The sequence below is a fragment of the Anoplolepis gracilipes genome, chromosome 3 (assembly GCF_047496725.1).
Source record: "Anoplolepis gracilipes chromosome 3, ASM4749672v1, whole genome shotgun sequence".
NCBI lineage: Eukaryota > Metazoa > Arthropoda > Insecta > Hymenoptera > Formicidae > Anoplolepis > Anoplolepis gracilipes.
Genome location: NC_132972.1, coordinates 17,113,150 through 17,140,874, shown reverse-complemented (window position 1 = coordinate 17,140,874; position 27,725 = coordinate 17,113,150). Strand labels below are relative to the sequence as shown.

General features: G+C 29.5%; 2 protein-coding genes across 5 annotated transcripts in view; one reads left to right on the top strand and one right to left on the bottom strand.

Annotated features, from left to right (window-relative positions):
• Positions 1 to 393: 393 nt before the first annotated feature.
• Positions 394 to 27,725, top strand: LOC140663811 (fatty-acid amide hydrolase 2-A-like). Of its 2 annotated transcripts, XM_072888294.1 has the most exons (14): positions 394 to 1,088; positions 4,298 to 4,420; positions 5,105 to 5,189; positions 5,268 to 5,449; positions 5,544 to 5,720; positions 6,642 to 6,861; positions 10,595 to 10,809; positions 24,572 to 24,683; positions 24,819 to 24,976; positions 25,164 to 25,304; positions 25,649 to 25,750; positions 25,813 to 25,980; positions 26,205 to 26,387; positions 26,795 to 27,725. In XM_072888294.1, exons 4-14 carry the CDS (start codon positions 5,447 to 5,449, stop codon positions 26,909 to 26,911), a joined length of 1,596 nt encoding a protein of 531 aa, XP_072744395.1. In that variant the 5' UTR covers positions 394 to 1,088; positions 4,298 to 4,420; positions 5,105 to 5,189; positions 5,268 to 5,446; the 3' UTR covers positions 26,912 to 27,725. The 2 variants fall into 2 exon arrangements, with proteins under 2 accessions (XP_072744395.1, XP_072744394.1); XM_072888293.1 differs by lacking the exon at positions 4,298 to 4,420.
• LOC140663817 (calcium channel flower-like) overlaps positions 10,691 to 27,725 on the bottom strand; it is a 107,885-nt gene continuing 90,850 nt past the window's right edge. Inside the window, exon 5 of one of the 3 annotated variants that reach the window (XM_072888312.1) lies at positions 10,691 to 10,815. In XM_072888312.1, coding sequence (XP_072744413.1) covers positions 10,767 to 10,815 — 49 coding nt within the window. In that variant the 3' untranslated portion in view covers positions 10,691 to 10,766. The remainder of the gene's footprint in view (positions 10,816 to 27,725) is intronic. The other 2 variants (XM_072888311.1, XM_072888310.1) reach the window with 2 other exon arrangements.

The following is a 27,725-nucleotide window of genomic DNA, read 5'->3' as shown; positions in this document are numbered from 1 at the left end:
ATCCCAAGCGTTGTTTCTTGTCTTCCTCTCTAATTATCCTTTTAATAAGATATACATATCTTTGCTTTCGAAAACACACGAAGGAAAGTCTTCAGAAGAAACTTTCCAAATTGAAATGCTATCGAATATAAACTTTCTTCTTCTTGTCGCTAACAATTTTCAAACATTTTACATTTGTCACCGACGAGATACAATAGTATCTCGTCGGTGCATTTGTGTATATGTATCGCATTCGTATAAATTTTGTATATTTTCTTTTCAAAGTATTATTAATGTTTCACTACTATATTCTATCCAACTTTGTCTTGTTCTATTTCGAAAACTTGTTTCGACTAAATCCAAGAAGATCGAGTCGATTAACAATATAAATCTTATATATTATACTACAATATGCAAAATATATTTTTTTACTTTAAAAAATATTACATCTGTGTATTAATATTTATAAATTGTAAATTGAAATTTGAATAGACTAAATTAAGCAACTGGTATATAATTCAAAATAATATTTTATTTAATATATTAGTTAAGAGAAAGAGAGAAAGGGAGAAAGAAACAGAAAAAACCGTAAACAACCATTTATATTAGTTTTTTAAAGAAATTATACACAGACTACGAGTGGATCAAAATTAATTTTAATAATTAATTTAATTAATTAAGTAGTTTAACTATTTGAAGAGAAAAAATTTCATAATTAATATATTACAAAAAAAGTTTAAAAAATATATTAATTGAACTACATTATGCATATTAATAAAATACAATAATACAATAATGGCACAATGTTTTTAGAACTGCATCGAAATTTACAGTAAGCGCGTTAAAACGGAAATGACAAGACAAAGAGTCATGAAACGTGCTTCGACAACGTTTGCCCCACTCGTCGCTTCTTCAGACTCGTTTCTGTTGATGGTTTCTTTTTCGAATCAGTGTGAATTAGTCATGAACTGTGACGGTTGCGAACTGGACGTAATGCTTGCTCACTCAGTTTCGAATTATATTAAGTAATAAAAATCATCTTAAGAAGAAAAAATTGTTTTCGATGAGCTTTTCTAAGAACACGGAACGATTATAATTGTACAATTAAGGTAATCAAATTTATTTTAATATTGTTTAGCAAAATTAATTATATATTTAACATTATTAATTATATACTAAAAATCTTATTGTTACATTAAATTTATCTTAAATTTCACTTCTTCAAAGGTAATTTCGGATAAACCATTTTTACACTTACAATAAGTTCAAATTGCAATTTCTAACTGGATTAATTTTGAATCAGCGATTTGGAATATCTCTCTTTTTTCTTAAATATAATTTTGATATATTAAAACTTTACTTTTATTTATAGTTTTTTATTGCGAGTTTGTCATTATATTAAATTATATTATAGTTTTATTGCATGTTGTACACATTAATAGGATTATATCTTATGTGATATATATATTGTAGGCTTATATAATATCGTATAGTAACAAATGCACAGTACATTTAAATATATATTATTATATATATAAAATTATAACCTGACAAGAAAGATAGTGATTACTGAATGTATACGTAGAAAAAAATTTGGACAAGATTAATTCTAATTGATCATGGTATAATTTATGCTGACAATAAAATTGCCGGTAAAAAATTTTTATATATAATCAGACAAATGGATGTATCTAATTATACAAATTTATATACGAAATTTGTCCATTTTATATATATAATTATATATCATTATACATAAAATGTTGCAGACATTGTATATAAGCATGTATAAGTTTATATATACATAATTCTAAGTGCAGCTATCAATCCACTTATATATAATAATACGTAACGTTTTATACGGTGTCAGCTATAATTATACATATTTTTACACAATTATGTAGAATACTATATAATTATATTCAATTCTGTATAACTATTCATAAGAAATTTTTTATCGGGTATAATGCATGAAATTACAACGTCATCATTTTATATCGTTATTAATAAACACACATATTTACTGATATGTTTTTATAGCAATTTCTTTTTTAGTATAAACTTTGATACTTTGCATGAATAATGTAAGACGTCTGAATAATTCATATCATTCTGATAGACAATAATTTGATAATATTATGCATGCATTATCATATCTTACTTCTTACCCAGTAAACACAAAGCAACAATGATGTAACATCAATGTTATAATTTCCCACTCAACAATATAAATGTTATATACAAAGCATGTTTGTATATAACATTTATATTGTTGAGTGGGAAATTATTACATTGATGTTACATTACTGTTGCTTTGTGTTTACTGGGTAAGGAGTAAGATAATGCATGCATAATATTATCAAATTATTGTCTATCAGAATGATATGAATTATTCAGACGTCTTATATACAAAAAAATATTTCTTTGTCAACGCGTTTGAAATATTTTTATTTATAAGACATAAATTGTGCTGTGAATGAATTTTATATAATTTTATATAGAATAATTTGAATGGAAATGTGTTATTTTTTCAATGTATTTTAATTTTAAAAGTATTTAAAATTAATTACACATATTTTAATTTCAATTATATGAAAAAAATTTCTCATCGCGATTAAAAAATATTCATTGTTATACAGATTTTCATTTGTTGATTGGTATTCATTGTGACAGAATTTTAAATTCTGTCACGTTTCATTCGAAAACAAATGAAAGATAAATATAATACAACGATGAGTATCAATCAACAAAATGAAAATCTGTCCCGGTAAAAAATTTCTCATATATAATTATATATAACAATATAAAAGTATATAAAAATATATAAAATTCTGTATAAGTTATGTATAATTATGTATAGTATGCATAATTTTGTATTATCGTTGACTGACATTTAGCCAACATTAATATAAAATTATATATAATTATATAATAAGTGATATATTATTATATATAATTATACATAACTTATACAAAATTTTATATATTTCTATATAATTTTATATGGTCATATATCATATATGATTATACATAACACATTTTTTACCGGGGAATAATATTGAATATTTTTTAATCCCGATGAGAAATTTTTCATTTAATTAAAATTAAAATATGTGTAATTAACAAATTTTTTCATACAATTAAAATTAAAATATGTGTAATTAATTTTAAATATTTTTAAAATTAAAATATATTTTTAAAAATATTTCTTTTTTATATGAAATTCAAATATTAAAAAAAAATTCTTTTATATAAAAGAAAACACAATGCAATACATATATATGATTTGTGAAAAACAGAAATTATATAAAATTGAATATTTTTAATGATAAAAATTATTAGATTATATGAGATGGAAATTTTTATAAAAATCGAGTCGAGTTATAAGTATATGGGTTTTGCGTATTTGAGTAAGTTACAGAATCATCAAATATTTCTATCAAAACTGAGCATTAATCATTTTATTGGTGCTAAAGATGAGCTCATAATAAAAAGTTTTATTTTACATATAATTGTCAATGAATAAATTAAATTATTAATAACAATGATTGATTACTTCTTTGATAAATATAACATGTTTGAAATGGATTCAAGTTTTACAGTTAAACATTTAACAGCAAATGCTAATACACTACGTGAGTTCTACTTATCATATTTAATTAAAACAATATTAGTAGTAAAACATTATCCCTAAAAAAATTTCTCGAATTTAATGACATATGAGTGATAATTAAGTAACGAGCCATAAATTGACATAACTCGACAACACAACCGTGCTGTTTAAAAAAGATTTTTTGCAGTTCTCTTTTCCTCATAATTAAAATATGTATAATTAATTTTAAATATTTAAAAGAATATCTCTCTTTGCGAAATATCTAGAAAAAAGTTTTTTTATAAGAAAGGAAAAATCGTACTAATATAATACTTATGAGAGATACAAAAAATATAATCAGATATTTCTAATAATAAAATTAAATCTAAAATATAAAACCATAAAAATAAAAATTATATAATTAAATGTAATATCAGATGAATTATATAAAAAATGTAATAATTCTAATAATAAAATTATTATATGTATTATATGAGATAACAATTCTTATCGGAAATCGTTAGTATAATTTCCTGAGTTTTCCTTGTAAACCAAATTCGTCTACGTGAAGTATATAATTTAGAAAGGGAAAAAGAAAGGAGATATATATTCAATTTATTATATATATATATACGGTGACGCGGGCATACATAAGAGAAGAAGGCAGTACAGCCTCTTAGAATTCTCATCTCGTACCTCATTATCGTTTCAATGAACCGTGCGCAGGATACACGACCTAGAACCTAGAAGAAGTGTCTACAAAGTGTTGCGTTAGCATCCGTAGCTGGATTACTGTGAACGACTGTGTGCGACTGCGTCACCGACTGCGTCCATCATGAAAATAAAATCGTAAAATTGACTCTGTACTATTCTCCTCAGTAACAATATCTTTTTACGTTGTATTTTTACGTTAGCGATAATTTACGAAAAAAAACGAGTACCTACATTTCGTGTAGAGTTCACTTTGGTTTTTCACTGTCTAGATTCTTAGAAAAATTTTATAAAAAATAACTAATAAGATTAAATATAACAATCAATCTCATTCTAGATAACGATCATCTTTTTCTTACCATGTCGGAAAAATTAATTTAAAAGTATTTACTTTTCATATTAATATCATATCATTAAATTATATTCATTAAAATATTTTGAAATATCATCATTTATGTTGATCTACAGTTTAATCTTTTTTTTACTCAATTATCTGGAAAGATTCTTTAGAAGAAATTCTTACTGAATTCGACATCACATATTGATTAACTAATGTTAATTAAATTATTTCCAATATAACGTTTCAAAATAATATTTCTCTATTTTTTGTTTTAGTTAATTATAAAAAAAAATTTGACTAATAAGATGATTTTTCTGTATTAATTATTTCGAAAAATTTAAGTAAAGAGATTTAGATTAGACATGTTTCCGTAACATTCGATTGTTATCATGAAACATGTCTTCCATAACTAATACAATAATGCTTTTTAACAGTCAGAATCGATTTAATTCAATGGTTTAATCGATGGTTTTTAATTATAGATAACCGAGACTGATCGCAATAGCATGACGGATTGCATTATGGATATTCAATGTTTTTCACGGTGATCTCTATTTTTATTGTTCTGTGAGTTTAAGTTACTTAATAAAATGTAAGATGCACATGTGGCAACTATATTCATGATTCAATTTTTGCATTATCTAGAAGATTATCTAGGAATCTATTATTTAGAAGACAAACTCTTTAAACCACACGGATTGTATATAAACGTGACTAATTACCTCAATGTGATTAATTATTTTGAGAATAAATACAAAATTTCTGATATCTTATCTAAAGAAAAAAATACGATAGAGTTTTATGCGATAAAAATAACCGATGCCATGGTAAGATTTGATTTAAACTTTATAAATTTACTCTAAATTGATTTGTTTAATCAAAAATATTAAAAAGCAGCATTTGTTTCTTTTTATATAAAAGGTTGGAGTAGCGATAATAAAAGCATTAATAAAAGGTAGTTTATTCTGTCTCTACTGTTTGCTCGGCCCATTCTTCAAATTACAAAGCTTGAAGAAGAAACGACAATGTTCGCCGATTGATAATCAAATCTTGTTGCAATCTGCGACGGAAATCGCGCGGAGAATCCGCAAAAGAGAGGTAAGTGCCGTTATTTCTCGATAGATCACATAATCTTGAGATATTTTAACAAGACGTTATAAGTAGTATTATATTATCAGATCAATGCAAGATATCTTCATATCTGCTCGACAATAAATTAATAAAAAAAATGTATTTATGAATTGTAATACAATATATCCCGGTAAAAAATTTCTCATATAATTATATATAACAATATAAAAGTATATAGAAATATATAAAATTCTGTATAAGTTATGTATAGTTATGTATAGTATGCATACTTTTGTATTATCGTTGACTGACATCTAGCCAACATTAATATAAAATTATATATAATTATACAATAAGTGTCATATATTATTATATATAATTATACATAACTTATATAAAACTTTATATATTTCTATATAATTTTATATGGTCATATATCATATATGATTATAGGTACATAACAAATTTTTTATCGGGATAGAGTATCTCAAAGCTATTAAGTGTCATTTCAATAACAAATTCTTTGTTGAATGGAATCAATTTTTTTTAAGTAAAAATATCGAGGAGAGTCATCATTTTTTGCAAGGATCCAATAATTTTTTTACATTTTATATACACACATATATATATATATATATATATATATATATATATATGTATATACATATATATATCTGTGTAATTAAATTTTAAATTAAAATGCTACTAAAGTAAAATCCATCTAAAGAATGTGCATACATAATTTTGTTAATCTTTTGATTTCATCAATTTTAGTTTAACTGAAAAATTCTTTTCCAATTATTTATAACTCAAAAATTAATTTTATTTGTTTCAATATTTTTGTTAAAGAAAAATCACTTTTCAATTCTGAATAAAAAAACTACTATTATAAACGAACAGATAGTTTTGGTATCGAGTAACAAAAACATAATAAATTATTTTCGGAAGGTTGGTTGCGAGGAAGTGATCACCGCGTACGTGAAGCGATGCAAGGAGGTGAATTCGTTGATCAACGCAATCGTGGAGGATCGATTCGAGGCGGCGATTCGAGAAGCGCGTGAAATCGATGAGTTTTTGAAGTCGACGACGATGGACGAAGCGAGAATTGCGAGGGAGAAACCGCTGCTGGGTCTACCTGTTACGATTAAGGAAAGTATTGCTGTTCAAGGTGGGTCACATACTTCAATCCTCTCTAATGTAATGAATATGCATACCTTTCGACGAACGAAATCCTTTCAATGGTTTTATTTGTAAAATATTATTACTACAACACACAAAGTTATTTAATGTAACGTGAATTTTTGAGGATATTTTCAGATTGATATGTGTGTGTGTATTGTAACTATATCAATTTACGCATTCATGTTAACCACGCGTGCAAATTTTCGAATTTGCGATGTACACTTTACGTAATACGTTTAAAGAATCGTTCACATTTTCTTATAAAGATGAATATTTAATATTTACTGCATTTCAGATACACATTTGCATTTAAATGAATATTAAATTAGAGAAGCTATTATTTCAATGTTTATTCGACATTATAATTTGTAATTCATTGTTACACGATAAAAAATGATAAGCACCCGACGACAAAAACAATAAATTTGACTAGATATGATAAGTATTATTTGTACTCATCATATCTAGATGAACACGCGCGCGCGCGCGTGTGTGTGTGTGTGTGTGTGTGTGTGTGTGTTCAACTAGACATGAGTACAAATAATACTTATCATATCTAGTCAAATTTATTGTTTTTGTCGTTATATATATGTATGTGTATAATATATAAATGGTTGAAACTCTTTTGGTATCAACTTTGCTCATCATTAATTTTGTTTAATATTAATGACGTAATTTTAACTTTTTTTCTGTGCGAAGAATTAAGATTTATATAACTTTGTAAATTCCTTTTTTTCTCTGTATCTATCTATCTTTCCACGCCGTTTGTTTGCACATATTACCATGTTCACGGTAATTTATGTGATTTAACGAAGTTGTTATTCCATGAATAAATTCATAAAAAAAAGTTCTTCTTAGAATTCGTACTTATACTATGAGTGCATTTAAGGAGACATTACTAACGTGTTCAGTCTTTCTTCAACTTTCAATAAGCAACAAAGATAGAATGATGTTTTTAGCACGAATAATATTTTCCCCGAACGCATCATATATCTACTATTGCGTCACATAAATTTATTATTTAATGTATACTAATTATACTATATCAACTCAGGGATCCGGACCGAACTCGGAATTGGAACCGAAAACCGTTTTGTAACCCTTTTTTTAGATGAACCGATACCGAAACCAAATTTTATAAAATTTATAACACCGAAATCATAACCGAACCAATAATATTATTTACGATTAACAATTTTTTTCGGTTCTTTTTCCGGTTCTTAATTTATATATGTATAGATCTGTTTTTCATAGTTGAATCAATATGACGACTTAATGCTGGATTGAAACTGCTTAATTTTTTAATAATAAGTTTTTAGAAATATTAGTTTGGAGTAAAATAACATTATGCTTTTTTAGATTTTTTAACTATTCTAAATTTATTATTATTATTGTTAATTATTATCTCTACGTCGCTTATATCTTAATTCTTTTATCTGAATCCACCAAATTAATTACATTTTAGTTTATCTTTTACACATGTATATGCATAAAATAAAACATTGTATTTAATAATATAATTTTTTATTTTTATTTCTTGTCATCTGCAAATATACAATTTAATAAAAATAAATATAAAAAAAGTGATTTTATTAAATTTATCATTACACTTCAAACTCTTTCCGTACAAGTAACTATAACCGAAAAAAAAGTTTAAAAAAACCGTAATTTTTTTCGGTTTCGGTTTCGTTCACTGGTCAAGAAACCGAAACTGAAACTGAAACACTTATTCGATGTTTTATTAAACCGTAACCGGTACCGAACTGAAAAAAGCTTTGGTCCGGGTCCCTGATATCAACTAAATTTAGGTTTTTGGCACTTGTATGAAACTTATCGTTTTTTGTATTTTTTTATGTTGAATTTAAATCCGCTTATATACACAGTAAAAAATAAAATGTTAATTTTAACATTTTTTGCATGTTTCAGAAAGTCCACTCTAAATTTTAAGTTAAAATAATTCATTTATTGTGTGTTACTTATTGAACTAGAAATGTTATATTAATTCACACAAAACTTCACATTTATTTTTGTTATTGTGATTTTAAATGTGATGAAAAAGTAACATACAAATTAATTAAAAACTACAAAGAGTAGTTACAATAACTTGTAAGAAATGTTGATAGAACATTTTAAAGTTCATGATTACTCGAAGATTTATTTTAACTTTTCTTAGAATGTTAAATTGATTTTAATGTTGATTGTTTGAAATAATTATTAGTTAAAAGCATTCAAAATAATATTCCATTTCTAACAGACATACACAAAGCGTTAATTTATAAAGTTTACATAAATGTAATACATGAAAATATTATAAAAATAATAACATATCAGCTGTATGTTAATTTTACATTAAAGTAGTAATCAAAACGTGGTAACACAAGAAAATTTTAACATATCGATGCACAATTTTTTACTGTGTAAGTCTTCTAGGTACGTCAGAATTTTAAGAAAAACTCAGTTTTAAATGTATTAAAAACGACAATTTGATAGACTGGGATCCAACGGTTTGAATCTAAACACGCATTTTTTTAAAAAATCTTTTTGATATTTTTCGTACACGGTAAAAAATTTTCTGTTAAATTTAACACATTTCTCGTGTCCCAATTTATCCACTCTTTTAATTTAACAGAAGGCAAATATGTGAACAAATAACACAAATAATATGTAAAAAATTAACACAAAAATGTGAATTAATGTAAGATTTACTTGTTATTGTGTTGTTTTAACTCTTAGAAACGGTGAATATTAACGCAGAAAAATTAAAATAACATAACGACAGTATGTTATATTAATATAAGAGTATGTTATATTAATATAAAAAATTTAACACAAAAATTTCTATACAAGAAAATTTCAACAAAAATACAAAATGTTTTTTACCGTGTACAGTAAGCTACATATAGCACATCGCAATCGGAAGTTATTACTGATGCAAAAATAACAAAATCGCTCTTTTTATCATATTTAGTTAACAGTAAGTATAACACAGTTTTTTTCATAAAAATCTAACACCGAACTTTCTGCATTTTGAATATATAGAGTACAAGTCCCACACTTGATTTTGAACTGTCATAATTACATGTAACACGTCACAATGAGAAGTAATAACTGATAAAAAACTATCAAAATTATTATTTTTAACACATTTAATTTAATTGATTTTTTTCTAAAAATCCTGACGTACTTAAAGGATTTCTGCGGACGCACTTAAATTCTGCATAAAAAATCTATAAAAAAGGGTAGGTTTTCTGCTAGTGCCAAAATGCTTGTCGAATAGTGTTATTATATATACATCAGCATTATTCGTAGTGATATTTCCTGGCTAAATTGAATATGCAAATGTGAAAAAACATATCTAAATCTTTAAAAGGATTATAAATCGAATAACACAGCACATCTGTTATTAAAAACGTTATAAAATATATCTATATTCTATAATAAACTTATAAACTCTATTATATTCTACGTAACACTAACACATTTCTACATAATTCCTATTTATGGAATATTAAAGATTAGCGCCAATAAATGTTGATTTAAAATTTTACAAACAATAATATGTTCTTTTCTCTTATAATTTGTACACTCTATGATATATATAATACATTTTCTAAAACCTAATAAAAAATATATTAAATAGAGATGAAATAATTTCATAGATTGTAATTTTTTGCATTTAGTACATGGTACACGATAAAAATAAACGTTTACTTGTATAGGGATGAGTCATTCGGTGGGAGTAAAGGATACTCCTTCGAGGGCGACGAGTGACGCCGATGTCGTGACGAAGGTTCGTCAGGCTGGTGGTATTCCTCTTCTTGTTAGCAATACGCCAGAATTGTGTTTGTGGTGGCATACGTTTAACAAAGTCATTGGTACCACTAAGAATCCTTACGACATTCGGAGGACTGCTGGCGGCTCTTCTGGTGGTGAGGTTCGTCTATATATAAAAATATATAAATAAATAAATATACAGGGTGTATACCTGGTAAAGGTGGGCATTCTCTTGTGGGCATGTAGAGAGCAGGTACAAATAACCTTATAAGTTCCTATAAAATTTTTTCTATAATGCATTTCTATCGAGATATTTGTCCCTAAAGTTTAAATTTGAGAATCATTTTTCTTAAATAACTTTTATATTACTTTATAGATCTTAATAATGTATATAAGTGAAGATCTTTAAAATAGTGTCACAGATTTTTTGATATTATCTCGCAGAACCAAAATCGGTTTACCTCTCTTTTAACTTAAATACTGTAATGTCGGTGGACTTTTTTATTTTCAAATTATGTTTTTAGATTCTTCACATCTTTCTTTAACAAAAGTATTCTCGTTTTATTTCTATAGAATTAAGGTTTGACCTTTAAGAGTCATTTGAAGGTCACGTGAAGGTCACGTGAAGGTCACCTTAATTTTTTTAAATGAAACACTCTATATATTATTGCATATCCTTGTAGCTTATCTCGAGAGCTTTCCAAAACACTATAATCAAATGTTTTTTCATTAAACACTTTTCGAGTTATAAGGCTTCAAAGTTGTAGTATTTTGACTTAAAATACAAGATATCTTGTAAAATATTCATTTTTCGATTATTTTACCTTAATATTTTTATGCACAGAATAATGAGACAAATCAATTGGAGTAATTAAAACACATAATTATGTTAAAGTAAAAATGTGTAACTGCTAGTTGCAAATTTAGATTTTTTGTTAAAGATAACTATGTATTTTCTTTACACCAATTGATTCATCTCATTATTCTGTGCATAAAAGTATTAGGGTAAGATAATCGAAAAATGAATATTTTACGAGATATCTTGTATTTTATGTCAAAATATTGCAACTTTGAAGCCTTATAACTCGAAAAGTATTTAATGAAAAAATATTTTATTATAGTGTTTTGGAAACCTTTTGAGGTAAGCTACAAGAATATGTAATGAAAAATAGTAGGTTCTATTTAAGAAATTAAAGATGGCCTTCACGTTACCTTCAAATGACTCTTCAAGGTCAAACCAATGGTATCATCTTATGGCCCCCTCGAAACCATACGACACATGTCTGAACCATTTTTCTCTAAAATAAAAATAAGAGAGATATTTGGGGTGGACACTTAAAATGGGACACCCTGTATATATATACAGGGTGTCCCCGAATTGGCGGATCAACTCTCGTGGGTTGATAGAGCGTATTAAACTGAAAAGAAAAATCTTATATCATTTTGTTAAATTCGCAATAATTAATGAGATATAAATTAATAAAGATCGGCCAATTTGTGCCAGGATAAGCGCGCGGCGCGATGAAGCCTCCTACTTCCCAAGTAGCACAGGTTCGTTTTATAACCGTTTTCTAAACGTATCCAATATTTTTTCACCGTTAATGCTCCTGAGTACTCGCTGCGAAACTTCGATGTCGACGGTGGCGACATATAGTTCTGTCTCTTTCTCTCTTTTGAGAAATATGTCAGAAGCGAGAAATGACAGCCTAATTTATATTGCGACCTACGTAATTATTTGCTTCTTGCTAGTGTTGTGACGTATTTATGAAACTTGTGAAAATGGACGGCTGCCAAGCTGTGTAAGGAATAAACTGTGTAAAGTAACATTTTCCTCTCCTTTTGACAGCTGTCAAATCGCGTGTTTTTCCGCATTTCAAGGATTCTTTTCGAACTCAATTTACAGTTATTTATTAATTGTCAGGAGAAAGGAGTACCAGCCGTCCATTTTTACAGGTGTGCTGAAGAGTATTATTTCGTTGAAATATGTTTTTATTTACATGTCAGTCGCAACATAAATCAGGGTATCATTTCTCGCTATTTCTCGCTTGTGATGTCACGATTTCAATATGGCCGCGGTGACTACTCAGGAGCTCAACAGAAACATTTTTAAAATCATAGTTTAAGAAACGTATTTTTTACGTTTCTATAAGGCCTGATTGCATCAACATTATTTTGGCTTTAAACGAGACTTAAATATATATCTGTCTTTATTAATTTAGAAAGAAAAATAAAGATAGATACATGTTTAAGTCGCACTTAAATCCAAAATAATGTTGATACAATCGGGCCTAAATAGAATAAAAATTAATTTTATAATTCAAAATTATATATATATATATATATATATATATATAATTTTGAATTAAAAAAATTAATGTATTTTTAATTTTAGATATTCATATTCATAGTCCAATTTTATATTAAAGACCATCTTAATAATAAATATAGTCTTAATAATGTGTTGTAATTCAATCACAGGATCGTATTAACATATCTTAAGATATTATACTTAAAACGATCTTCAAAATAAAAATAATGGACTATGAATATCGGCCTGAATAGCGGGGCGATTCTCTCTCTCTCTCTCCCCCCTCTCTCTCCCCTCACCCCCATCCCTCCCTCTCTCTCGCCCCTCTCCCCCTCTCTCTTTCTCACCCCCTCTCTCTCGACCCTCTCGTCCCTCTCTCCCTCTATCTCTCTCACCCCTCTCTCTCTCTCTCCTCTCTGTCTCTCTCTCTCCCTCTCTCTCTCTCTCTCTCTCTCTCTCTCTCTCTCTCTCTCTCTCTATCTCTCTCTCTCTCTTCCTCTTTCCATTGTCTTACTAACAATAAGTACTAAGGTTATATTCCATTTATTTGGAATGATTGCAGAGTTATTGCATATATTTGTTGTTCAAACAAGAAAAATTTTATTGTGAATATTATAGGAACGACTTGTGAATATTGCAAAAGTGAAACTAGTAGTGAAAAGATAGAAAAATATTAGTAGTGTGTATACTATAAAGTTAATCAATTCTCGTGCATAGATCATAAGAAAGGTTATGTTGATCAAAACCTTTGAGTATGTCTAAATACAAAGATCAAAATGCCGGTCCGGAATATTGATATAAAGAATCTCTTTTTTACGACGAATAAGGTAAGTTGTTAATTGGTTTAATAATTTTATAGTTTACTGTTCTGTATATATGTATATATATATATATATACAGGGTATCCCAGAACAACCTTCCGTCCGTAAAATGATGTATTTCTGACACATTTCTAAGACAATTTTTCCTTTACCAAAATTTGATTTGAAGCGTAGTTTTTGTGTTATAAGCAAAAATAGTTAGCAAATCACTCGTCGAGTATAGAAGGCAGGCAGGAGCGGCGCGGCGCACCGCGAGCGCGGGCGCAGCTGACCGTCCGACGGGTGATTACCGCCGCATGAGTCGCTAACTATTTTATCTTATAGCATAAAATTATGCTTTAAATAAAATTTTGGTAAAGAAGAAATTGTCTTATAATTACGTCAGGAATACGTGTTCCTTAAAATAACATTACTTTAATGACCAAAAGTTGTTTCGAATCGCCGGCCGTCGGACGCTGCGATCAGCTGATTGCTACACGCGATGTGTGTCTGAGTGTGTGCGTAAAAAGAAGGAACAGAGTGAGTGAAAGAAAGAGAGAGAGAGAGAAATAACCGCCTCCGCGACGGCGATGCTCCTTCGATTGTCATCGACATTGTCGTCACGACTTCAGACTGATCGATATATTGATTTTCCGGCTCAGCTGAGAGACACATCGCGTGTAGCAATCAGCTGATCGCAGTAATTATAAGACATTTTCTTCTTTACCAAAATTTTATTTAAAGCATAATTTTATGTTATAAGATAAAATAGTTAGCGACTCATGCGGCGGTAATCACTCGTCGAACGGTCAGCTGCGCCCGCGCTCGCGGTGTGCCGTGTCGTTCCTATCTGCCTTCTGTATTCGACGTGTGATTTGCTAACTATTTTTGCTTATAACTTAAAAACTAAGCTTCAAATCAAATTTTGGTAAAGGAAAAATTGTCTTAAAATTGTGTCAGGAATACGTGATTTTACGGACGGATGGTTGTTCTGGGACACCCTGTATATATAATATATATATACAGGGTGTCTCAGAATGACCATATCACCTCTCGAGTGCAGGTAGAGCGGGTTAAATGGAATAGAAAAGTCCTGTACCATTTTGCGATTTTCGGAATAATTATTGAGAAATTAATTTACAAAGATCGGCAAATCTGGCGCGAGTATCAACCCGCTGCAAGAAAGATGGCGAGAAGGACGGCCTACCACAAAAAAGATGGCGAGAAAGACGACCCACCGCTAGGCCGGTCGCTAAATAATAATCGCTAATCTATTGTTCTGATCAACGCTTCTCGTCTATACCCCTGGGAACCGCGAGGCAATGGCGCCTATTTACGCCGCGCGCGCTTAGCGACCGTCCTTAGGATCGTCATTAGTGATACGGTCATTTTGAGACACCCTGTATATATTATATATAATATTTTACAATTAATAAAAAGATATTAAATTGTGTGAAATAATAATCTGATTAATCTAACATTTTTTATTGTATCAGTATACAGAGTGGTAATAATCGCCTAACCTTTCATGAGCAGATAGAGCAGGTCAAACCGAATAGAAAAGTCCTCTACCATTTTGCAATCTTCGTAATAATTATTAAAAAATTAATTAACAAAGATTGACAAATCCAGGTGAGGACAAGCGCGCGACGAGAAAGCCCATCCTACTGCTACACGGTTACTAGGCGCTCATTGAATGATAGAAGGAGCGGTCTACGACTAGCAATGGCTGTGTATGAGTAGCGCGCCTAGTAACCGCGTAGCAGTAGGATGGGCCTTCTCGCCGCGCGCTTGTACTCGCGCGGATTTGTCAATATTTGTTAATTAATTTTTCGGTAATTATTATGAAGATCGTAAAGGGCTTTTCTATTCGGTTTGACTTGCTCTATCTGTCCATGAAAGGTTGGGCGATTATTACCAGACACCCTGTGTATTAAGAATATTTATTATCAAATTCCCGGTATGATATATGACCATATAAAATTATATAGAAATATATAAAATTTTATATAAGTTATGTATAATTATATATAATAATATATGACTTATTGTATAATTATATATAATTTTATATTAATGTTGGCTAAATGTCAGTCAACGATAATACAAAATTATGCATACTATACATAACTTATACAGAATTTTATATTTCTATATACTTTTTCATTGTTATATATAATTATATTTGAGAAATTTTTTACCGGGTTGTATGTCTTTTTCATTTCTTAATTAAAATGTTGTCATTTTTTCAGGAAAATATATATGTAAATATATTTTGTCACTTACATATAATACTTGTTAAAAAACAGAAGAACAGAAAAAATATTCTTGTTTAAATATGGATAAAGAAAAAGAAGTTAAATTTCTTGACAAAAAACAAACTAAAAGGAATATATAAAAACAAAGGAATATATAAAGTACATGAGTTATTAAGTGAACTCAATTGGAATGAAACAAAATCGACAACACATTCAGTCATTGACTCACACTTACAATTAGAACTAAACTTAAATATAGATCAAGATTTGGATTTAAGTTTAAATTTCAGAAATAATGAGACAAAATCATCAATATCACATTTAGTCATTGATTTGCATTTAGAACTAGGCTCAGATCAAGATTTAGATTTTGAAATATTTCAAGAATTATATATCACTGAAAAACATGATTCTTCAGAAAACGAAACATTATCTGATGATTTCCTGAATAAATTGAGAAACTAGACCTTAACACATAATATTACATTATCAGCATTAGATGAATTATTATCATTACTAAGACAATTTTATTATGATATATCTGTACCATTATCTGGAAGGTATTTGTTATACATTCCAAAAACTACAAATTCAATTGATTTGCAAAGTGGAAAATTTACTTACTTTGGTATGCGTAAGCAGTTATATCTCCTATTAAAGAAAGAATCATGCTCAAAAATTATTGATTTAGATTTTAATATTGATGGGTTACCCTTGTTTAAAAGTAACAACATAGTTGCTGTCTAATTCTTTGTAAATCATTAAGTTTAACTTCATCAAATAAATCATTTATTGTAGATTTATTCACTGGCAAAGGAAAACCAGAACCTCTTGATTGTTATTTACAAGATCTAATACACGAGCTTAAGGATGATATATTAAAGAATGGTATTGAAATAGATCATAAATTATTTCAAATTAGAATCAGGTCTCTGGTATGTGATGCTCCTGCACGAGCTTTTCTAAAATGTTGTGTAGGTCATAATTCTAGGCATGGGTGTGAAAAATGCGATATTGAAGGGAAATACATTAATAAAATGATTTTTCCATGTAAAAGTGGACAACTTAAAACAAAAGAAATTTTTAATGAACAAATACAAGAGGAACATCATAAAGAAAGATCTCCATTATTGAATTTAAACTTAGATTTAGTGAATCAATTTCCATTAATTCCATTCCATGCATTTGGTATATTTATGTTTGTAAAATTTAAAGTTAGTTTTAAATGTCTGCAATATTAATTTTATATTGAAGAAAAAATTGTTGATGAAATGTAATAAGCACTTTCTGCTTATTCTGTTTAATGTTTGGTTTATTTCAAATTATAAAATGTATTCGTTAATAGAATTTGCAATGAATTATGGACAAAAACCTGAAGTTGAGGTGGTCCCTAATATTTGGTTAGAAAAAGAGGAAGAAATATAGTATTGTTTGTGACCTCAAAAAATTTCTACAAAACTAATCTGTAAGGCTATCGAAAAATGCTCTTTACCGGAAAAAAAACTGGAAAAAATATAAATGTAGAATCTTGCATACATATGATAAATTTTTTGTTTATATTTTATAAAAGTTGTTTTGCTTTATAAAAAAGTAAAAATATTTATACTCTTGCTTTATTTACAATTATTTTTAAGAACATATATTAGAAACTTAATTTATTATTTATTAGAGTATTTCGTATCTTTGTATTTTTCTTTTTTTACAATATATACCACATATCATTTTATTTATTTTTATAGTATAATTTTGTTATATACTGTCAGAGATTATTGGTATTATATATTTTATTATTATATATTTAGCAATATACATATATACATATATATATATATCTTTTAAAAAATAAATAAATATATATATATATATCTTTCTCTCTAATTCCTTATCAGCACACATGTTCAAAAGATGTCCATAAGAGATTCATAGAATGTTAAAACATATTTTAATATCCTGTGAATCTCTTATGGACATCTTTTGAACATGTGTGCTGATAGGGAGTTAGAAAAAGATATACAGGGTGTCTCATAACTAACGAGCCAACGCTCATGAACGGATAGAGTACAGTGAACTGAACAAAAAAGTATTAGATCATTTTGCGATTTTCGCAATAATTAATATTTTAATAATTATTGCGAAAATCGCAAAATGACTTAATACTTTTTTGTTTAGTTCACTGTACTCTACCCACTCACGAGCGTTGGCTTATTAGTTATGAGACACCCTGTATATATGTTTTTTTTTTAAATTTTTAAAAACAAGACAAAATTTTGAATACATGGTAAATATAACTCATTAAATCTCTTTTTATATTTTGGCATTCCGTTTATTTTCCTTCCTATTTTTTAATCTATATTTTTTTTATTATATTAATGTGTTATTATTCTTTTAAAGATACACATTTTAGCTATATCAGGTGGTACAACGATTGCACAGATAACAAGAAGATCATTGGAAAAAGTAATAACAAATAATTACGCTAAAAACTTTAATTGGGCAGGAAGAGCACCTAAAAAAGCCTTCAAAGTTTTAAAAATGAAAGATTTGATCATAGGTTTGTCTTTTTTCTTTGAAGCCAGCATTGATAACATTTAGCAAATGTGTTTTATTATTACACACACACATACACGCACGCATGCACATAAATATATGTACATATATATACAGGGTGTATCATACTAACAAGCCAACGTTCGTGAGTGCGGCCCACCGCTAGGCCGGTCGCTAAATAATAATCGCTAATCTAATGTTCTTATCAACGCTTCTCATCTATGCCCCTGGTAACCGCGAGGCAATGGCGCCTATTTACGCCGCGCGTGCTTAGCGATCGTCCTTAGGGCCGTCCTTCTCGCCATCTTTCTTGCGGCGGGCTGATACTCAGGCCGGATTTGCCGATCTTTGTAAATTAATTTCTCAATAATTATTCTGAAAATCGTACAGTAAAATGGTACAGGACTTTTCTATTCCATTTAACCCGCTCTACCCGCTCACGAGCGTTGGCTCGTTAGTTATGAGACACTCTGTATATATGTATATATATTAAATATAATTTAGTTCAATTTCATTAAAAAAATATATATATATAATGTGTATATGTGTATGTGTATGTGTCTGTGTGTGCGTGCGTGCGTGCGTGCGTGCGTGCGTGCGTGCGTGCGTGCGTGCGTGCGTGCGTGCGTGCGTGCGTGCGTGCGTGCGTGCGTGCGTGCGTGCGTGCGTGCGTGCGTGCGTGCGTGCGTGCGTGCGTGCGTGCGTGCGTGCGTGCGTGCGTGCGTGCGTGCGTGCGTGCGTGCGTGCGTGCGTGCGTGCGTGCGTGCGTGCGTGCGTGCGTGCGTGCGTGCGTGCGTGCGTGCGTGCGTGCGTGCGTGCGTGCGTGCGTGCGTGCGTGCGTGCGTGCGTGCGTGCGTGCGTGCGTGCGTGCGTGCGTGCGTGCGTGCGTGCGTGCGTGCGTGCGTGCGTGCGTGCGTGCGTGCGTGCGTGCGTGCGTGCGTGCGTGCGTGCGTGCGTGCGTGCGTGCGTGCGTGCGTGCGTGCGTGCGTGCGTGCGTGCGTGCGTGCGTGCGTGCGTGCGTGCGTGCGTGCGTGCGTGCGTGCGTGCGTGCGTGCGTGCGTGCGTGCGTGCGTGCGTGCGTGCGTGCGTGCGTGCGTGCGTGCGTGCGTATGCGTACGTGTGCGTGTTATGAACGCATTATTTTATTATTATTTCGTAAGAAAACAATCTCTCGTAAGAGAACAAAATCTTTTTCACGCATAAAAACTGTTTTTTTCTTTTATAAAATAAATATACGTATACAATATGTTCATATATAGTAGTTTATATTGCCTGTAATATTATAATAAGATTATAATTAAAAATATATTATATAAAGTACAAATCATAATAAAGTATTTTAAAATAAAGTTCTTATATAAAAAAACATATAATAATTATACCAAAGAAAATAAATAAAAAATTAAAACACATACATAAAATGAAAAAAAATTAATACATACATAAAATGAAAAAAAACTGACACATTTTTCCAGGAATATAACTTTTTTGTCTTGTACTTATTATGTTTAAATCTCAACATAGAACAATTTTATCTTAAAATTATTTTAAAACTTAATAAATGTTAACCTAATTTTAACTTGAAAAATAAAGAAAATTACAACAAAAATAAAATTTAAAAAAAATTAACTTTTTTTATTTATTCCAAGAATATAATTACTTTCTTGTACTTATGTTACAATCTGAAGAACTGTATTATCACAGAACTGTGTTATCTTAAAATCTAATAAATCTTAACTTAAAATTTTTATTCTTGTTGAAAAGTTCTTCTTGCTTTAATTTCGGCTAAAGTAACACGCATAGAGGATAGCTTTAACGAATCTTTGATACAATTTTCAATTTTGTTGACTGCAGCGTTTGGTTCAACGTTTCTAACAGTAGCTGTAAGAAATTTATAAATTATTATACATTATTATTTTATATATAATTATTAAACATAATAGTTTTATATAATAACTGTACAATATTATATATATATTTTAGATTATTAGATCAAAATTGCTAGTACTTAATTAATAGCCAATAGTATGATTAAAACGACCAAACTAGCCAAAAAATTCTTTATAAGTTAGATATTAAAGTCGCTAGTATTTAATTATAAACAACGGGTTAATTAAAAACGACCTGACTAGCCAAAATTATTCAATTTATTTACACGACGTTTCGACCATATGGTTGTGGTCCTTTTCAAGTGTAAACGTAAATTAAGAAAGAGAAGAAAGAATCCAATGGGACATGTTTAAAGGTAGAACTTAATGATGGAATAATTAAATATGTCACTTAGTTAAAAACAATGGTTATTAAATTTGAGATGAACACAAACAACGAGACACGTCATGTCAGCATGAGTTTTTAAACGAAAAAATTCTTTATTTAATAGTACGACGTTTTGATCATTTGGTTGTGGTCCTTTTCAAGTGTCACTATAAATAAATATATAACAATAATAAATTAAGCACAGACAATAAATGTGATAAAATCGATTAAAGACAAAATTAATTAGTACGTAGGTACATTCGAATAAAACAAAAGATGTAAAATAACGTGTTGTAAACGTGAAAGGTAATTAAACATTTCGCTGATGTGAAATATTAATAAGACAAACCAACACAGTAAAGAAACACGTCTTGTCCAGATATTTTATATAACGAGAAATTTGTAAAAAAGAGAGAAATAGTGGAAATGTTTTTTATCAAGAAATTTAACAACAACATAATTAACCTACAAAAAGACACGCGCGGAAAATCTAAATAATATTTACGACAAGATAATAAAAGTCGTTTAAGATGTTTTTAAAAAATTCTCAGTTCAGTTTTAAGATTCGTTTTGGCAAGACGTGTTTCTTTATTGTGTTGGTTTGTCTTATTAATATTTCACATCAGCGAAATGTTTAATTATCTTTCACGTTTACAACACGTTATTTTACGTCTTTTGTTTTATTCGAATGTACGTACTAATTAATTTTGTCTTTAATCGATTTTATCACATTTATTGTCTGTGCTTAATTTATTATTATTATGTATTCATTTGTAGTGACACTTGAAAAGAACCACAACCAAATAGTCGAAATGTCATACTATTAAATAAAGAATTTTTTGGCTAGTTTGGTCGTTTTAATCATACTATTGGCTATTTTATATATACAGGGTGTAACTAACGAGCCAACGCTCGTGAGCGGGTAGAGCGGGTTAAATGGAATAGAAAAATCCTGTACCATTTTGCGATTTTCAGAATAATTATTGAGAAATTAATTTACAAAGATCGACAAATCCGGCACGAGTATCAGCCTGCCGCAAAAAAGATGGCGAGAAGGACGTCCTTAAGGACGATCGCTAAGCGCGCGTAAATAGGCGCCACTGCCTCGCAGTTACCAGGGGCATAGACGAGAAGCGTTGATAAGAACAATAGATTAGCGATTATTATTTAGCGACCGGCCGGGTGGGAGTCTATTGACCACGTTGTCAATTGGCCAGTTTAAAATGAAGCTCTCTGATTGGTCAATCGTTGCTGATGACCCTAGGCATCGGTCGATATAAGTGGCTGTGATCATCGTGACGTAGTCAAACGGGACGCTCCCGACCGGCCTAGCGGTGGGCCGTCTTTCTCGCCATCTTTTTTGTGGTAGGCCGTCCTTTCTTGCAGCGGGCTGATACTCGCGCCGGATTTGCCGATCTTTGTAAATTAATTTCTCAATAATTATTCCGAAAATCGCAAAATGGTACAGGACTTTTTTATTCCATTTAACCCGCTCTACCTGCACTCGAGAGGTGATACGGTCATTCTGAGACACCCTATATATATATATATATATATATATACATATATATATATATATATATATATATATATAAGTATATATATACAGGGTAGACCATTTTAATCCATCCAGTCGAATATCTCGAAAACCAAGCTCGGGAGAGAAAAATGTTTCAGACAAAAGTTGTATGGTTTCTAGGGGGCCATAAGATGGTACCATTGGTTTGATCTTGAAAAGTCATTTGAAAGTTACGTGAAGGTTACTTCAAGTTTTTTAAATGCAACACCCTATATATTTTTACATATTCTTGTAGCTCATCTCGAGAGCTTTCCAAAACACTTATGACAAAGTATTTTTCATTAAGTATTTTTTGAGTTATAAGGCTTCAAAGTTGCAGTATTTTGACATAAAATACAAGATATCTCATAAAATATTCATTTTTTGATTATCTTACTCTAATACTTTTATGCACAGAATAACGAGACGAATCAATTGGCATAATTAAAACACATAATTATGTTAAAGTAAAAATCTGAATTTGCAACTAACAGTTACACATTTTTACTTTAACATAATTATGTGTTTTCTTTACACCAATTGATTCGTCTTATTAAACGTTTTTTTTTGTTAAAAAATGACGATTCCCTTAACGTTTCTTAAATGAACATTTTTACCAATCAGAAACGTTTTCGAAAGCCGGTTTTAAAACGTTTCGCAGAAACATTTGTGAAACATTTTTGAAACGAATACGTGCTACATACTTAGGTTGTTACTTAATACTAGGCGCGCGGCGAGACAGTAGGCAGAGCGCTTTACAAAGGACGTAGAAAGGACATACAAAGGACGTACTGAAAGAGATACGTAAAGTGCGCGTTGCGTTTATATGTCTCGCCGCGCGCCTAGTATCAAGTAACAACAGGGAGGTTTCTTCGCGCCGCGTGCTTATACTGGCACTGATTGGCCGATCTTTATTAATTTATATCTCATTAATTATTGCGAATTTAGCAAAATGATATAAGATTTTTCTCTTCAGTTTAACACGCTCTATCTACCCACGAGAGTTGATCCGCCAATTCGGGGACACCCTGTATATACACATAGAGTGAAGAAAATGAAAACCCTAAAAAATCTCGAAAAATATACATTTTATAGAAAAAGAATATAAGACAAGATCAAGGAAGGATCTGGCTTATTATATAATTCATATTTTAGTATAAAATATGAAATAAATAAAAAAAATGAATAGATCTAAGGCAAGATCTATTTATTTTTTTTATTTATTTCATATTTTATATTAAAAAGTATGGTAAATATCCTGTTTAGGGGAGGATGCTACGATGTCTTGACATATGTTGTCAAGGTCATCACCCTCAGTAACGCTTAAAAGGTTTTAGCCGTCGCTCGTTGTTTACTAAAAAGTTACATACAAAAATTGACGTTTTTTGCAATTATTTTATCAAATACTGAAAATTAAAAAAAAATGTTTCAAATAAAAATTGTAAGTCTCTTCAAAATACACGTTTTATATCCTATCCATTTTTATTATACGAGTGATAGTTTTCGAGAAAAACAACGATAAAGACTCTAAACCTTATACAATATTAATTATAACATAATATATAATATAGTCCCACTGTATCCGGGCATACACTTTCCTACCCACACAACAAATGAGTTGGGTTAAGTTATTTTTTCTGGAAGTGGAGAATATTTGATAAAATAATTGCAAAAAACGTCAATTTTAAAAAATTTTTGTAACTTTTTAGTAAACAACGAGCGACGGCTAAAACCTTTTAAGCGTTACTCAGGGTGATGACCTTGACAACATATGTCAAGATCAAGGACATTGGAGCATCCTCCCCTAAACAGGATATTTACCAAAAGTATTGTAAGAAACTTTAAAATATTTCAGAAAGTTTTTAACCAAAGAAGTTTTATTATAGTGTTTTAAAAAGCCTTCGAGGTAAACTACAAGAATATGCAATTAAAAATAGGGCATTTCATTTAAGAAGATGACCTTCACGTGACTATTAAGCGATAATTCAAGGTCAAATCAGAGACATCATCTTATGTCTCTCTCAAAACTATACAACTTGTTGTCTAAAATATTTTTCTATAAAACTTATATTTTTCGAGATTTTCCAGGGTTTCCATACTTTTTCTTACCTTATATATATATATAAAATATATATATATATATAATATATGTATATATATATATATAATATATATATATATATATATTTAATCAGGCTGCTCTTCTTGGTGCTGGCGCTTCCCTTCTAAGCTTAGCTTCAGACATTGGTGGATCGGCCAGACTCCCGGCAATGTTTTGCGGAGTATTCGGTCATAAACCTACGCCTAGTAAGTTGACACATCCAATAATTAATAAAGAAAGAAAAAAATATTCAAAATTACAAATTTTAATTTTAAATTACGCTTATTTACATAAAACAATGTTACAATAACGATTAAAATTGTTAATTTGTATGCTTGTAGACTGGGTTTCAGTAGAGGGTCATAAGCCTGGCGCAGGTGACAAAAATTGGTCTTCTTTTTTTGCAATCGGTTCAATGGTTAGATACGCCTCGGATTTGTCTTTAATATTGACAGTGATGTCACAAACTGACAAAGCGAGAATTGGTTTCAATAAAAAGGTCAGAAATTTCCTATTCTTTATTTAGTTTTTTAAATTTTTGCTTTGTTAAAATTTTATAATTGTGATCATAAATATTTGTAATAAAATATTTATAATATATGATAAAATATTTGTAAATGTGAATATTTATTTTATATTTCGCGGACCATAATAATTAATCAAAATATTGTAACATAATCGTATAGGTACGTCTGGAAGATATGAAATTCTTTTACATGGACCATTGTGGCTCGAGCGTAACAAGCTCTGTGAACAGTGATATAAAGGGCGTAATTTATAAACTAATAAGATATTTGGAAACGACATATAACGTCAAAGTGCAAAAAGTATGTGACAAAAGTTTTTATTATATTATATAATAAATTAGTTTGAATTCATGGAAAAAAGAAGTATTACTGTTATAAGTAAAACTTACGAAAATAATTCAGGATTCTTATCCATTAGAATGTATGTGAAAATCAAAGTAATCGGTGAGGTGTTATCTTTTCGCAGGTTTTATTTTGTCATATATACGTAAATAAAATTTATTGTGTGTTTATTCATTAAGAATAAAAATATATTTAAAATACATTTAATTACAATACTACAAATATTACAATATTACTATATATGTATATAGAAATCTATAAATATCAGAAGATATTACATTTATATTTTCGATTATTCACAGGCATATTTGGAAGATATGAAATCATCTCTTGAATTATGCGGATTCATTCTTCTGAAAATTCAAGATGTATATTCGATGTTTAATCGTTCGGATGATCCTAAGGTATAATGTAAACCGCCAAATTTCGTAAAAAAAATTTATAATTCATAACAAATTTTTTTCAGAAATCGAAGAACGTGTTTATAGAAACATTAAAGTATTTTTTTTTTATGTCATCGCATACTTTTCCCGCCATTTGTTATGGAATAATAAAAAATATTTGCGAGCGATTACCAGTCTCAAAATATAATAAATTATTAGAGACAAGAATGCGATTGAAAAAACAATTTGAGGTATAATTCTATTCCTATTTCTTTAAACTTCTTAGGAAAACAATTAAAATATTTATTTGTTTATCTCAAAATATTTCGTTTACAGTAAAATATTTGAAATAAATTAGTTGCTGTACGTTAATAATGAGTTTTAATTTGTAATATATATTAATATACACATATGTATATTATTAAAATATATATAATGTTAAATAATTCACGAATGCATACTATTTGACTATTAGGAACTATTGGGCGACAATGGTATATTGATCTTTCCATCTTTCATCTCACCGGCGCATTATCCTCATGAAAGTCTATACAATGTGTGCAATTATACTTACATGATGATCTTCAATGTGCTGGGATTTCCGGTCACACAATGTCCACTTGGCTTTGACAAAAATCAACTGCCGATTGGACTTCAGGTGAAAATCTTTTCTCTGTTTGATTCTAACAAAAAAATACTAAAATTAGTTAACAATTGTCTTTTTAAAAAAGGAATTGGAGTTAAAGAAATTAAAAACTAGCATGAATTGGTCGCTGAATAAAAACGCAAATTCTTTTCTCATTTTTTCTGCACCTCCATTTCGCGTTTGACACGTATTGATTTTTAACTGTAGTTAACTTTGTTTAATTATCTAATAATTAATAATAATTTTTTAATTATTTAATTTTTTTATCTAATTAAACGTCAAATAATATTATTTTGACATCAAATGACATGCATTTGCTACATTTTAGTAGTTTGTTTCTTTGGTTTTCAGTCAAAGTCTTATTAAATAGCTTTTAATAATTTATTTAATTTTAACTTTTAGTGTATTTTTGTCTTTAGATCGTCGCAAATCCAGGTTGCGATTATCTGACGATTGCCGTGGCGCAAGAAATCGAAAGAATATTCGGTGGTTGGCGAGAACCATCAGAAAGCAAAGGACTTACTTATACAATGTAGCATAAATTTGAACGAAATACAATGGAAACTTTTAATAGTGCAGCGTACAAGGCTCTGCTACACTTTTACGAGTTTACCACCTTCACTGTAGAGTTCAGAGCCATGACAATGTATCGTTTCGTCCACACACCAAAAAAGCCCGTACTTTTATTAATAAAAGATGTAAAACACAATAACATGATTACGCACGAATACGACGGTTGAATTATGTAATATCACGAGACGCGTGAGCGTGAGTATACAGGGTGTTCCATAAAGATTGAATCAACGTTCGTGAGCAGGTAGAGCGTATTAAACTGAACAGAAAAGTCCTGTACCATTTTGCGATTTTCGGAATAATTATTGAGAAATTAATTTACAAAGATTGGCAAATCCGGCGCGAGTATCAACTCGCCGCAAAAAAGATGGCGAGAAAGACGGCCCTAAGGATGGTCACTAAGCGATCTCTGTAAAGTTAGCCGAACAACTTTGATTTTTTTATAATTAAAATTAACTAATCGTTTGGTGGTCGTTTGGTGATGATTGGTAGTCTAATTAAAACGTTTGGTGGTTAATCGTTTTTTTTAAATTAAATTATTAAAATTTTGATGTAAAGTCATTATTCTTTTTCGTCCAATCGAGTTAAATAAAAGCTTATTTGATGCAGAATCGTTAGGTGGTCACGAATAAATTCTTTACAACGTTTGGTGATTCATAGTTTATCTGATAAATGAAAAGAATTATGTGCGGTAAAATGACAAGGATGACTGTAAAATTAACCGGACCAATACATTATTTATTAAGCAATTTTGTTCAAATTGGACTTACATAATAG

What these genes read in the sequence shown, in the direction of transcription:
- LOC140663811 (XM_072888293.1), top strand. An exon ending in CGGTCATAAACCTACGCCTA is followed by an intron (nt 24,684 to 24,818) that starts GTAAGTTGACAC and finishes GTATGCTTGTAG; the next exon opens with ACTGGGTTTCAGTAGAGGGT. An exon ending in AACTGCCGATTGGACTTCAG is followed by an intron (nt 26,388 to 26,794) that starts GTGAAAATCTTT and finishes TTTTGTCTTTAG; the next exon opens with ATCGTCGCAAATCCAGGTTG.